Below are 16,499 nucleotides of genomic sequence, written 5' to 3' on the forward strand. Positions count from 1 at the left end.
TTCAATATCTTCTACCGGTACTTTTAGCAGAATTTCCTTCAAGTAGCAAGAAAACAGGCCACTGTGAATGGCTTCTTTTTATAATAACTTCATTGTTATGACATTAATATGCCTCCAAAAAGACACTACGAAATACATTTTGAGTGTAATGACTCTGTCAATTTATGTACCAAATGACCGGAACTCACCAAGGACATTGACATGTATAGGTGAATTGTTATTGGTTTAAATTACCTTTCCTGGATAGGTACAAAAACAAGGGAAGGTCTAATTGATGGAAACAAGTTTAAACTGAGTGTAAATATACCCACCCATATAGTGTAAATTCTGCAGTCTAGTTCATAAAAATTTGGGATCAACTCAGAATGACAGCTGAGGAAGATTGTGCAATTACCTCCAAATTCTTGATTAAGGCTATGTTTTTTTAACAAAATTCAGATTTTATAGTTCTTTCCGATTGTCATTGTGAGTTGCTCCCTATGAAAAGCAGAATTTATATTTAGTGTAGATAGCAGGCACTCAGCTACTTATGAGGTCTGTCCCAAACAAGTACAGTACATTTGTACATAACATGTATCAGGGTTTTAAAAACATTGTCAAAAACAGTATAGGCATGAATTCCTAATTTTAATATAACACAGTGCTAGCAACAATGAATAAATGCACAAAATATACATTTTTCATCAAAAGTCAAATTTTTGGCCTTACATTCAAACGACTTCACATTATCACTTATACTCTACAAACATTTATCTACCCAAAGTTATACACCAATCGTTATTAAAATCTGTAGACAGACATAGTGCTTGGATGGCCAATGTTCTGTTATGAAGTATATAATTTTACAAATTTTGTTCAATTTATGACCACACACACAACCTTTCAGAGAGATGCAGTTGTATCGGTACACAATAACTGAACTGTGTAAAATTTACAGCAAAATGACAACCATATGGCCAGAATTTAATATTAACTCTGTGGAAATAGCTGTACTTACTTACTTACTTACTTCCTTGCTGACTGCAAGTTTGACATGTAAAATAGTCAATCAGTATAAACTTCTATCTTTAAATACAGCACATAAACCCAAACAATGCATGTAATCAAAGGTATATTTTTTGCACTTGGAACTACTCTTTCTGTAACTATCATAAGATATAAAGTGATGGGAAATATATCAGGGGAAAACAATGGTCTAATTGAAGGCTCACCTATCAACATGTTAAGATACCTTTTTGTTTCATCTGGTAACAATTAAATTTAAAGTCATCAAGTGAGAATGGTTTAGATGTAAAATTTTGTAAAATAAAGTTGAAAACAAAGCTAGTGAAAAAAATTAGAAGAAAAATAATGATAAAAGAAGCAAAGTCAGGAAATTCAACACAACAAAAATGATTATACAGAGACACCAAGGGTTTTCCTCCTCTAGCTGCCTTCCTTGATGATGCCTGTTGTAAATATAACCACCTAAAAAAACATAAAACATTTTCTTAATATTGAATGACTATTATATCAATAAAAAGCCATTGGTTTTGGCTGTATCTATAGCTGACATCACATTAGACATGAATTCAATCACATTTGAAGGTCCTTCGTGCATTGATAGCATTAGACACCACGTACACTAGAAACGTTTAAGTTTTGATCCTTTTGCTCCTCAAAAAAGGAAGCAATATATATATCAAAGCCTTGATTGAATGTTTAACCCTTCCATTCCTAAAGAAATATGAAATAATACGAAAACTTGATTTTCATGAACATTTTGGGAAATTTAAGAATATTACTTCAGTAGGAAGTAATATATCTTGAATTTTGATCCAATATAAAGTTGATACATGTCTGAAAATTACAGAGAAACAAGAATTTTTGTTCAAAAAGTTTGGCGGGAAAGTTTCTAGTCCTGAAGGGGTTAAACAGAACTAGAATTTCTACCAGTCAGTAAGGTAATGATAGAGAGGTGTCATGTTATTGTACAATTACTGTATTATCTATCAAGGTAGAATGAGCCTCGGAATATAAATATATAATCTTATGCCCAAACTTCAGTTCTAAAACCTATTGTCATTAGAATTATCCTCTCCTCATTAAACGTAATGAAAACCAGATTTAAACTGAATGCCTTCCGTAAGGGAATCACTAATTACGCAAATTACCCATTGAAACTGTATGAAAAAATATTGTAATGAACTTTTTTTGGACACAGCCCAAGTATCGACAATAATTATGTGAATTGTTCACTTGCTCTTTAGGTGGAATCAACAGCTTTTATAGTACATGTCACATGATGTGCACTCTGTTACGTTTAACGTATGTACTAATTTATTGTATGCAGTCTAAAGTTATAGCCTAATTACCAAGACTCATTAATTATAAAAATTATTTATTAACATGTTAGGTACATCAACAAACTTTATAGGACACAGACAATTTGTTATGGTTAATGTATTCATGAACGAATGGTATTGGAATTGAAGTATGCAGTCTTAAGATATAGCCTAATTACTGAAAGTCATTAATTATGCAAATTATTCATTAACACTAATATATCTCAAAATATAAATTTTTGACAAAAAACACAAATTTTAGGCGAACAATCTGTAACCTCAATTGGTGAAATCATTTCTGAATTCCACAAACTTTAATCTGTCAAGTGACACTATGGCATTTTCCTAGATTTTTCATATTTAAACTGCCCAATTTGCATATAAATGAACACACCAACTTTATTTGCATAGAATAAACTTACTAAGTAGTACCTAAGTATCGATATCAAAAGCCGAATGCAATATTTCCAAAATTATATTTTTTTAAAAACACCCCATTTATAATTTGCACAACTGTTTTCTCAGTGTGATGGATATACTACCAATTATAGCAAGAAACATCAGGGCTCAATTTTTCATTATTTTGATAGCAAAATGGGCTACTCTAATCTAAATTATCATGGTATGAATGTATCTAACAGACCGGACTATCACTTGCTTCATTTGGTAGCCCAAAGAAAATTATTTGTAGTTTGTGGACACAGGAATATATGTACCCAGTAGCCCCAGTACATTGGACTACCACTTGCATCATTTGGTAGCCCAAAGAGAAACATTTTGTAGTACTACACAGTGGTTGTATTTGTCAAAATTACCACACGCTACACAGTGGTTGTATTGTTCAAAACTACCACATACTGCACAGTGCTTGTATTTGTCAAAACTACCACACACTACACAGTGGTTGTATTGTTCAAAACTACCACACACTACACAGTGGTTGTATTTGTCAAAACTACCACACACTACACAGTGGTTGTATTTGTCAAAACTACCACACACTACACAGTGGTTGTATTTGTCAAAACTACCACACACTACAGTGGTTGTATTTGTCAAAACTATCACACACTACACAGTGGTTGTATTTGTTAAAACTATCACACACTACACAGTGGTTGTATTGTTCAAAACTACCACATACTACACAGTGGTTGTATTTGTTAAAACTACCACACACTACACAGTGGTTGTATTTGTCAAAACTACCACACACTACACAGTGGTTGTATTTGTCAAAACTACCACACACTACACAGTGGTTGTATTTGTCAAAACTATCACACACTACACAGTGGTTGTATTTGTCAAAACTACCACACACTACACAGTGGTTGTATTGTTCAAAACTACCACATACTACACAGTGGTTGTATTGTTCAAAACTATCACACACTACACAGTGGTTGTATTTGTTAAAACTATCACACACTACACAGTGGTTGTATTTGTTAAAACTATCATACACTACACAGTGGTTGTATTTGTTAAAACTACCACACACTACACAGTGGTTGTATTTGTCAAAACTATCACACACTACACAGTGGTTGTATTTGTCAAAACTATCACACACTACACAGTGGTTGTATTTGTTAAAACTACCACACACTACACAGTGGTTGTATTTGTCAAAACTATCACACACTACACAGTGGTTGTATTTGTTAAAACTACCACACACTACACAGTGGTTGTATTTGTTAAAACTATCACACACTACACAGTGGTTGTATTTGTTAAAACTACCACACACTACACAGTGGTTGTATTTGTTAAAACTACCACACACTACACAGTGGTTGTATTTGTCAAAACTATCACACACTACACAGTGGTTGTATTTGTTAAAACTATCACACACTACACAGTGGTTGTATTTGTTAAAACTACCACACACTACACAGTGGTTGTATTTGTCAAAACTATCACACACTACACAGTGGTTGTATTTGTTAAAACTATCACACACTACACAGTGGTTGTATTTGTCAAAACTATCATACACTACACAGTGGTTGTATTTGTCAAAACTACCACACACTACACAGTGGTTATATTTGTCAAAACTACCACACACTACACAGTGGTTATATTTGTCAAAACTATCACACACTACACAGTGGTTGTATTTGTCAAAACTATCACACACTACACAGTGGTTATATTTGTCAAAACTACCACACGCTACACCGGTTGTATTTGTTAAAACTACCACACACTACACAGTGGTTGTATTTGTCAAAACTACCACACACTACACAGTGGTTGTATTTGTCAAAACTACCACACACTACACAGTGGTTGTATTTGTCAAAACTATCACACACTACACAGTGGTTGTATTTGTTAAAACTATCACACACTACACAGTGGTTGTATTGTTCAAAACTACCACATACTACACAGTGGTTGTATTTGTTAAAACTACCACACACTACACAGTGGTTGTATTTGTCAAAACTACCACACACTACACAGTGGTTGTATTTGTCAAAACTACCACACACTACACAGTGGTTGTATTTGTCAAAACTATCACACACTACACAGTGGTTGTATTTGTCAAAACTACCACACACTACACAGTGGTTGTATTGTTCAAAACTACCACATACTACACAGTGGTTGTATTGTTCAAAACTATCACACACTACACAGTGGTTGTATTTGTTAAAACTATCACACACTACACAGTGGTTGTATTTGTTAAAACTATCATACACTACACAGTGGTTGTATTTGTTAAAACTACCACACACTACACAGTGGTTGTATTTGTCAAAACTATCACACACTACACAGTGGTTGTATTTGTCAAAACTATCACACACTACACAGTGGTTGTATTTGTCAAAACTATCACACACTACACAGTGGTTGTATTTGTTAAAACTATCACACACTACACAGTGGTTGTATTTGTTAAAACTATCACACACTACACAGTGGTTGTATTTGTTAAAACTACCACACACTACACAGTGGTTGTATTTGTCAAAACTATCACACACTACACAGTGGTTGTATTTGTTAAAACTACCACACACTACACAGTGGTTGTATTTGTTAAAACTATCACACACTACACAGTGGTTGTATTTGTTAAAACTACCACACACTACACAGTGGTTGTATTTGTTAAAACTACCACACACTACACAGTGGTTGTATTTGTCAAAACTATCACACACTACACAGTGGTTGTATTTGTTAAAACTATCACACACTACACAGTGGTTGTATTTGTTAAAACTACCACACACTACACAGTGGTTGTATTTGTCAAAACTATCACACACTACACAGTGGTTGTATTTGTTAAAACTATCACACACTACACAGTGGTTGTATTTGTCAAAACTATCATACACTACACAGTGGTTATATTTGTCAAAACTATCACACACTACACAGTGGTTGTATTTGTCAAAACTACCACACACTACACAGTGGTTATATTGTTCAAAACTACCACACACTACACAGTGGTTGTATTTGTCAAAACTATCACACACTACACAGTGGTTGTATTTGTTAAAACTACCACACACTACACAGTGGTTGTATTTGTTAAAACTATCATACACTACACAGTGGTTGTATTTGTTAAAACTATCACACACTACACAGTGGTTGTATTTGTCAAAACTATCACACACTACACAGTGGTTGTATTTGTCAAAACTATCACACACTACACAGTGGTTGCATGTATTTGTCAAAACTATCACACACTACACAGTGGTTGTATTTGTTAAAACTACCACACACTACACAGTGGTTGTATTTGTCAAAACTACCACACACTACACAGTGGTTGTATTTGTCAAAACTACCACACACTACACAGTGGTTGTATTTGTCAAAACTATCACACACTACACAGTGGTTGTATTTGTCAAAACTATCACACACTACACAGTGGTTGCATGTATTTGTCAAAACGATCACACACTACACAGTGGTTGTATTTGTTAAAACTACCACACACTACACAGTGGTTGTATTTGTCAAAACTACCACACACTACACAGTGGTTGTATTTGTCAAAACTACCACACACTACACAGTGGTTGTATTTGTCAAAACTATCACACACTACACAGTGGTTGTATTTGTCAAAACTATCACACACTACACAGTGGTTGTATTTGTCAAAACTACCACACACTACACCATGGTTGTATTTGTCAAAACTATCACACACTACACAGTGGTTTTATTTGTTAAAACTACCACACACTACACAGTGGTTGTATTTGTCAAAACTACCACACACTACACAGTGGTTGTATTTGTTAAAACTACCACACACTACACAGTGGTTGTAATTGTCAAAACTACCACACACTACACAGTGGTTGTATTTGTCAAAACTACCACACACTACACAGTGGTTGTATTTGTCAAAACTATCACACACTACACAGTGGTTGTATTTGTCAAAACTACCACACGCTACACAGTGGTTGTATTTGTCAAAACTACCACACGCTACACAGTGGTTGTATTTGTCAAAACTACCACACGCTACACCGGTTGTATTTGTTAAAACTACCACACACTACACAGTGGTTGTATTTGTCAAAACTACCACACACTACACAGTGGTTGTATTTGTCAAAACTACCACACGCTACACAGTGGTTATATTTGTCAAAACTACCACATGCTACACCGGTTGTATTTGTTAAAACTACCACACACTACACAGTGGTTGTATTTGTCAAAACTACCACACACTACACAGTGGTTGTATTGTTCAAAACTACCACACACTACACAGTGGTTGTATTTGTCAAAACTATCACACACTACACAGTGGTTGTATTTGTCAAAACTACCACACGCTACACCGGTTGTATTTGTTAAAACTACCATACACTACACAATGGTTGTATTTGTCAAAACTATCACACACTACACAGTGGCTTTATTTGTCAAAACTATCACACACTACACAGTGGTTGTATTTGTTAAAACTATCATACACTACACAGTGGTTGTATTTGTCAAAACTACCACACACTACACAGTGGTTGTATTTGTCAAAACTATCACACGCTACACAGTGGTTGTATTTGTCAAAACTACCACACGCTACACAGTGGCTTTATTTGTCAAAACTACCACACACTACACAGTGGTTGTATTTGTCAAAACTACCACACACTACACAGTGGTTGTATTTGTCAAAACTACCACACGGTACACAGTGGTTGTATTTGTCAAAACTATCACACACTACACAGTGGCTTTGTCAAAACTACCACACACTACACAGTGGTTGTATTTGTCAAAACTACCACACACTACACTGTGGTTGTATTTGTCAAAACTACCACACGCTACACAGTGGTTGTATTTGTCAAAACTACCACACACTACACAGTGGTTGTATTTGTCAAAACTACCACACGCTACACCGGTTTTATTTGTTAAAACTACCACACACTACACAGTGGTTGTATTTGTCAAAACTATCACACGCTACACAGTGGTTGTATATGTCAAAACTACCACACACTACACAGTGGTTGTATTTGTTAAAACTACCACATGCTACACCGGTTGTATTTGTTAAAACTACCACACACTACACAGTGGTTGTATTTGTCAAAACTACCACACGCTACACAGTGGTTGTATTTGTCAAAACTACCACACGCTACACAGTGGTTATATTTGTCAAAACTACCACATGCTACACCGGTTGTATTTGTTAAAACTACCACACACTACACAGTGGTTGTATTTGTCAAAACTACCACACACTACACAGTGGTTGTATTGTTCAAAACTACCACACACTACACAGTGGTTGTATTTGTCAAAACTATCACACACTACACAGTGGTTGTATTTGTCAAAACTACCACACGCTACACCGGTTGTATTTGTTAAAACTACCATACACTACACAATGGTTGTATTTGTCAAAACTATCACACACTACACAGTGGCTTTATTTGTCAAAACTATCACACACTACACAGTGGTTGTATTTGTTAAAACTATCATACACTACACAGTGGTTGTATTTGTCAAAACTACCACACACTACACAGTGGTTGTATTTGTCAAAACTATCACACGCTACACAGTGGTTGTATTTGTCAAAACTACCACACGCTACACAGTGGCTTTATTTGTCAAAACTACCACACACTACACAGTGGTTGTATTTGTCAAAACTACCACACACTACACAGTGGTTGTATTTGTCAAAACTACCACACGGTACACAGTGGTTGTATTTGTCAAAACTATCACACACTACACAGTGGCTTTGTCAAAACTACCACCCACTACACAGTGGTTGTATTTGTCAAAACTACCACACACTACACAGTGGTTGTATTTGTCAAAACTACCACACGCTACACAGTGGTTGTATTTGTCAAAACTACCACACACTACACAGTGGTTGTATTTGTCAAAACTACCACACGCTACACCGGTTTTATTTGTTAAAACTACCACACACTACACAGTGGTTGTATTTGTCAAAACTATCACACGCTACACAGTGGTTGTATATGTCAAAACTACCACACGCTACACAGTGGTTGTATTTGTTAAAACTACCACATGCTACACCGGTTGTATTTGTTAAAACTACCACACACTACACAGTGGTTGTATTTGTCAAAACTATCACACGCTACACAGTGGTTGCATTTGTCAAAACTACCACACACTACACAGTGGTTGTATTTGTCAAAACTAACGCACGCTACACCGGTTGTATTTGTTAAAACTACCACACACTACACAGTGGTTGTATTTGTCAAAACTACCACACGCTACACAGTGGTTGTATTTGTTAAAACTATCACATGCTACACAGTGGTTGTATTTGTTAAAACTATCACACACTACACAGTGGTTGTATTTGTTAAAACTATCACACACTACACAGTGGTTGTATTTGTTAAAACTATCACACGCTACACAGTGGTTGTATTTGTCAAAACTACCACACACTACACAGTGGTTGTATTTGTCAAAACTATCACACACTACACATCCCAGTGGTTGTATTTGTCAAAACTACCACACGCTACACAGGGGTTGTATTTGTCAAAACTACCATGGTTGTGGACACAGTACAATGAATGTAACAGATTGGACTACCACCATAATGTTGGTTTCAAATGTAGAATTTTGGGATGAACTAAAATGGACCAAAATATCTACCTCAAATATCTGCAGCATGCAAGTGGAAAAAATGAGACGGAATGAACAATGGAGAGAGAGAAATGGTTAAGTTGCTGATTATAAGTTATATACTTGTTTTAAACATGTGGAAAACTGGCAAACTGCATAACAGATAACCACTGAGCTTTAATGTAGAAAAATAACGACTGAACTGATATAACTTACATGCATGTGGCTTTGCATAATTGTTGTCCATCAGCACTGGTGGGTCATTCTCAGTCATGCTTTCCTGTTGAGAAGCTTCACCTAGTTCATTTTCATTCAACACAACTGTAAATAAGAATTGATATATGAAATAAGTATAAGTAGATGTCAACAGAAGAAACAGACACAAAAAAATCATTTATTTTAGGCTAACTAGAGTTTCCAATCCATTAAAACTGTGAGAACACAACAAATTCGTTCAAGAAATTTTGGTGGGAAGGTTTTTACTCCTGAAAGTGTTAATTTTGAAGGTTAAAGTCATGCATGCAATGCCACCTGGGAATCCCAAATATAACATTAATTTCCAGTGATGAGATTGAGATTTTTAAATCCCTACACTGAGTTCGCCAAATATAGTTTCTGTGTACAGAAACAAAGCAACACAAAAAAATCTAAAACAATTATTGCAACTGACTTGTATTACTCATGAAGCCCACTACAGCAGCAAAATCAACATTGTGTGTGTGTGTGTGTGTGTGAAGTAAACAGTCTAAGTACATATTTAGTAAATTTTAAAGGTTAATTAAACATGTCCAGTAACTGCAATGAAATCAACATCAGCTTACCATCTGTTCCTATTTCATCTAGTGTTTTTCCTTTAAATATGTTCTGATCTCCTTGTTCCAGTGACAGAAGGAGTCTGCTGATTTTACACACCTGTAGCGTTGCTTGAGGTAGGCGGTAGTATTCTCTATGGACACCTATACGATGTCCAAGAAAGCCAGCAAGAATTTCCAATTCAGTGTCATTTAGATTAAGGAATTGTGAGATTGTGGCCACATGTTTTCGAAGATTAGTTGAGGTCAATCTCTCTGGACTTCTGGCACCACAACTAAATGCATAAAGTCGAAGACAATGACTTCCTCTGTGACACTCGAGGGAATCGTACTGCCTTGCAAACAGATATGGGTTGTTTGGGTGTACACCTGCTTCAGACCTTGTTTGACAAAGCAGGTCAACACAGGTTTTAATCTCAGGAGTTAACAAAACTGGCACATTTCGACCTCTTTTCCCTGGAATTTCTATCCTGGTGAAATGATTCAATAGTTTCCTCTCTAGTGGAGACAGACTTGCAGTTATTTCCTCATCTTCACCAGCTGACTGATTTTTGTTCTTTACATATGTGGTCAATAGCATCCGTGAGACCTCCCCTTCACGACGTCTGTTGAACAAGATCACTTGTGCCAGGGTTGCCTTGCACAACGACGACCATGATCCCTCAACCAAGGTTTTCTCTCTCAGATTTTTGGCAGTGTTTTGCATAATGTCCTGTAACCGATTCGTGAGTTTCACAATATCTTCTGTCAATGGTAACAGTTTAGTGTTGTTTGCTCTCCTTGCTTGAAGGGTATGTCCAGCATGGCTCGAGACTTTGTTTTCCCACTCAAGCCGATAGAGATCCATGAATCTGGTGGCCCTGTCTTCATCTGATATGGACTCACTTTGGATTGAATGACTTATAACAATCTGGGCACAATCTTTAAGGTAATATCCAACTTTTAACCCAAGGGAGGGTGTGGTATATGTTGCTGCCTCTTCGTCATAACCAGCCATAGATCGTACTGCTTGTACAACTGTTTGAAACTTTGCTGGATGTATGCAGTCATCCAACTGCAAAATACTGCTATCTATCTGCCGCATCTTGATTAATAGTCGGCCTAATGTTCTGATTCGTTCAGACACAAATGTCTTGTTCTTCTTCAGATGAGCATTTCGTTCATATGTCCTTGTAGCAAAATCCATAATCAACCGGTCATTTCTGGCAACCAAAGTGACATCATCTTGTCTCATGTTGGGCAAAACATTTTCAAGCATTAGTTTACTTGCACTGTCTGCTACAGGAAGTAAGTATGATGCTGCTTTCTGGAACCTTTTTCTCCCTACCATTTCATTGGTCTTTTCTTTGGCAAACTCACAGTTTTGCCAGTGTTTTCCTATCACTTTTTTTGAATAATATCCAAGACATGCTTTACAAGGTAAGTAGTCTGTGCCGTTTTTTTTAGAGTTTTGGGATGGTCTTTTGAATGGCACCACTTCCCCTCTTCCAGATTTTGCCACTTGGTAGTTATGGTGAAAGTTACCTTTATATTTGAGTTTTCTCAACATTTTCACACGCTCAAAGGAATCACAAGGAAAACTCAGAGCATGGGCCACATCAGTTTCCTTAGAATGTATGCGTGTAAAGTGGCGATAAAGATTTCCCATTTCCTTATGGCAGTACACGCAAAAGTGCTTTCTGTCCCATATTCTCTTTCCTGACATTGTTTTAGCTTTGGCATGCTTTACTGTCAATGCACTGCGAGTCCCTTCGTTTTTCCTTTTTACACTTGGTGTGAATAATTCTCCTTGCAATGATTCTGAACGGTCACTCTGCATATTTCCTTCTGATGTAGATGGATGATAATCTGGGTCACCGACACTGTCACCATCCAACTTACTGCAAACTTGATCAATTATATTCTTTAAGGCTGGTGTGGACATCTGATCTTGCAGTGATTCTGAAGAGTCACTCACTATGTCTTCTGAATCTGATTGAGGTGGATGATAATCTGGGTCATTGACACTGTCATCACCATCATGGTCACTGAAGATGTGATCACCATCACTGTAGATATCATTGGCTACAATAACGCTAGGATACAGGCTATTGTGAACAGTACCAGTGTCACCATCACTGCTCAATATCACTGAATTCACCAGGTTTGTGTCACCATCGCTGCTCAATATCACTGAATTCACCAGGTTTTCTTCACAATTAGTGGCATCATCATAGGGATGAACTACCCCCACAGACAGGCACTTTAGTATCTCCATAGCATTTTCATTCTTATTTGAATCCATGGTTACACATTCTGTATCAGCTGGCACTATACCAGTGACTTCGTTACTACAGGTAGTCACCATTTCCCTCAACTGTGATTCAATTTCTGAGCTGTTTGATTGTGGTAGTGGATGAACTGGATCTTCTATATTCAGTCTGTCTTTTTGAAACACAGAAGAGACTGCTTCAGTAATGGTACCATGGTTTGTCTTCCTAGAATTATGGGGGATAACTGATGTGCTCTGTATATAGGTATCCATTTCCACAGTGACAGCATTTTCCCTCTCATTTGAATCCATGGTTACACATTCTGGATCAGCTAGCTCATCTGTAAGCTCTTTTCCAGAGAAAGTCACTGTCATATTTTTGCCACAGAACTGGGCTTCTCCCACTGGTGATCCACTCTTTGACGAGTCACAGAATGATGAAAGTAGAGAATTGTCAGGATTTGATGAACTGCTTTCAGGAGGAGAATATGTTAATTCTTCTGAACAGACAGCATCTTCAGTAATATCAAGACGTTCCTTAACAGTATTGGACATTTCTAAGGCAGCCAAGGCATCATTTTTCCTGTCTTCATTACATTCTGTTATAATACCAGTGGTACAACTAGCTGTGTCAAGGCCTGAATCACCCACTACATCACAAGTGTTCTGAAAAAGATTCAAAGTCAATGAAGAATTATCTTTTTAAGCTACAGCAATGTCTGTAAAGGGTCACTCATCAAGTAAACCATTGGAATTGCACACACACACAAATATTTGTTTCCATTTCCTTGTGCATGGTAACAGGACAACTGCCCCCATACCACTGCCCCCGAATGAAAAAAACTTCTAAATACATTTAGAAATATGTGACAGCAAGCATTACAGATTAACCGAGTTTGTCATTCATAAAAGTCACAGTCAACAACTTACCGCCAGCAATTTGCGTACATTATACCATAGACAAAGGATTGTCTATGATTATACTCACTACATTCACATGTTTTACACTATTGTCATCTGTGATACTTGTTATGACAATTATAAAAGTCGGCATGATGCTTTAACTTACTGCCGTAATTCACGTACTTTATACTCACATTAACACGTTCTACTCTATTGTCTGTGATTATTGTTACGACAATTATAAAAGCCGGCATGATGATTTAACTTACCGCCATAATTCACATACTTTTTTAGTTTTTCACACCTAAATGATATATATTGCTTGCCAGTCACCAACATGGTCAGAGTGTTCTGCATCGTCTTGTCAGTCATTATTGAGTTTGTTCAAAGCGAGAGAAGAAAAACCAAGTTGATTTATGATGACTATGTCTAAGTGAAACAGAATGATACGACAAACTCGGTTAATCTATAATACTTGCTGTCACATTTTTCTATATGCATTGAAGTGTTTTTTTCATGGGGGCAATTGTCTGGGGGCAGTTGTGCAATTGTCCTAGAATCCTCGCACACAGTACTTACCCCCCCCCCCCCCCCCCCCCATCAAAACGTACAATGCACACAAGTCATGTAATTAGTGCCAAGATGGCAAGGTGATGCCATGTTTCAGAAAAATGATATTTTAAGAACTTTTCTGATTTTCCATTCATAGTACCAACCTAATTTGCAGTGAATATCAAATGCCTTACAAAAAACTTTTACACACAACCCATTCAGACAGATCTGATAAACATCACATGACTACTCTTTCAAGCATTAACATATAAACACTTTGAAACTTATATCTGACCAAGATTCAGATCATACTTAAGTCACGTCCTAGATGCCCTTTAAATACCCTAAATATAGAAAAGCTTATAACAGGCTTCACTAAAACCAGTTCAGTGCAAATTATTTTCCCCTAGGCAAATCATTTCAAATAAACTATCCATTTGATTTGATTTGAAAAGACATGAAAATGCTAAAATTTCTGTGACTCACCACTGTTGCTGTGTGTTCATATAATGATTGAATATGAAGGAAGTTTTGAAGGCACTCTCCACTCAGAGGTCTTTCTTTTGGGTCAGCAGCAAGCATTTTATCAATCAATACCTTGAACTCTGGAAATGCACAAACACGTTCAATGTTGTAGCAGCCTTTTATGATGTTTTCTCTGAGGCCATTTAAATCTTCACTATAAGGGGAAGTCGACTGGAAAGGGTGATGTCCTCTGGTCATAATGTAGTACAACACACAGCCAGCAACCTGACAGAGATGTGAACTTAATTAGCTTGATTTAAGTAATAATCATACCACTTTATGCTGAGAACTAAAAATACTCTTGTTTGAAGATATACTTACTCAACTAGAAGAAGAAAATGTATTGATCGATACAATATGGAATATATAAATGTTCAACGAAACTAAGTGACTACATATGTATGCCATTGTGGGTTATCCTTGTACCAAATTTGAAACAAATCATTCCAGGCATGTCTGAGAAATTTATGGCTCTGGACAAACACATGCATGCACAGACAGACGGATGGATGGATGGAACCCAATCCATAAGTCTGAATTCCGGACTTTGTCTGGCGTGGACTAACAAAATTTCAGCACCAAATTGATACATATATGCCTGGGTTCCAGTCTACCAGTACATCAAGTCTGGTGGAAATTAAAAAATGTTGTACATCACATTTAAGAATTGTATTCAAACATGAATATGTATTACCTGGATATCGGTTGATTTCCTGTATTGAAAGGCGCATCCAGAGAGGAATGATAAACATGTTTCAGAAGCCATCCATGCACATGTACCTGCAATGCATGTTGTCAGTGTTGTTCTCCCAAAGTTAAGACGTTTGCTTATACCAAAATCACTGATATTTAACTTCCCAGAAATATCTACAGAGACAAAACATTTTGAAAAACAGTTAGCTGTAAGAAACTACAACCATTATTTTGTACTCTTACTGTGGCAAACATTAATGTGACAATGTACAATTATAAATACTGTCCCATCATTTGAAAACAACCTTGCAGACCAATGAGTGTAAACTTTACAATAATATTGAAAATCAAAAACTGCTAAGTTTAACACTTTATGGTATTGTATATGATGGTACTAGACAAGTATACAAACGTGTCACTAAAAAACTGCATTAAATCAATGGCACAAGTTTGAAAGAAATCAGTCCACTCATATCCAAATGCTGCCTCTGCAGTGTACATGAAAAAATCATGACAAAATAGCCGACTGGTGGCCATATTGGATCGTATCATGAAATTATTTGTTATGCAAGTGTAAGCCGCAGTGTATTGTTCTTGTGTCAAGTTTGAGATGAATCAGTTCAGTCATGTCTGAGAAATGACACCAGACGCACAGACACACGCACACACGGATGGACAGACAGAGCCCAATCTATAAGTCTACCAAGTCACTTTGTGGCTTCTGATAACTAGCATAGCTAGGACAGCTTTTTACTCACCTATTAGAAGATTCTCTGGTTTTATATCTCTGTGTATAATTCCAATTCTGTGCAGCTCATTCAAACCAGTCAAGAAGTCCTTACATAATGATAGACATTTGACTGTGGTCAGATCAGTGATTGGCAAGTCACTTGAAAATTTCTTCTCTATTAACTCGCACACATTGCCTTCACACAATGGAGTAATTAGATAAGTGAAATCATCATCTTCTTCTACATGAATCTGTGGCAAAACATTGTCAAGAGCAGGTACACTTTTGTCAGATAACAGTCTGAAAATTGCCAATTCATCACATTGAACTACATCACTCTCAATTCGTTTGATGGCCACTGCATGTTCATTTTTGTATAATCCCAGGAAGACTTTTGCCCTTCCAGCTGCAATGAGACTGCTTTTGCAATATTTAATTGTATTTACTTCTTTCAAACTTGAAACTTTTCGAAGAAATGTGATTTTTTCACTCCATCTTCCACCCTGCAATAAATCAAAAGAAGAAAACACAGTTTT

General features: G+C 36.5%; 1 protein-coding gene across 1 annotated transcript in view; it reads right to left on the reverse strand.

The window, feature by feature from the left end:
- The window catches only part of LOC144448603 (uncharacterized), a 32,204-nt gene that overhangs the window by 787 nt on the left and 14,918 nt on the right, over positions 1–16,499 (reverse strand). Inside the window, exons 7-11 of the mRNA XM_078138879.1 lie at positions 15,992–16,466; positions 15,235–15,407; positions 14,502–14,765; positions 10,319–13,226; positions 9,714–9,818 (exon numbers count right to left, since the gene is read on the reverse strand). Coding sequence (XP_077995005.1) covers positions 9,714–9,818; positions 10,319–13,226; positions 14,502–14,765; positions 15,235–15,407; positions 15,992–16,466 — 3,925 coding nt within the window. The remainder of the gene's footprint in view (positions 1–9,713; positions 9,819–10,318; positions 13,227–14,501; positions 14,766–15,234; positions 15,408–15,991; positions 16,467–16,499) is intronic.

The sequence above is a fragment of the Glandiceps talaboti genome, chromosome 17 (genome assembly GCF_964340395.1).
Source record: "Glandiceps talaboti chromosome 17, keGlaTala1.1, whole genome shotgun sequence".
Classification (NCBI taxonomy): Eukaryota; Metazoa; Hemichordata; class Enteropneusta; family Spengelidae; genus Glandiceps; species Glandiceps talaboti.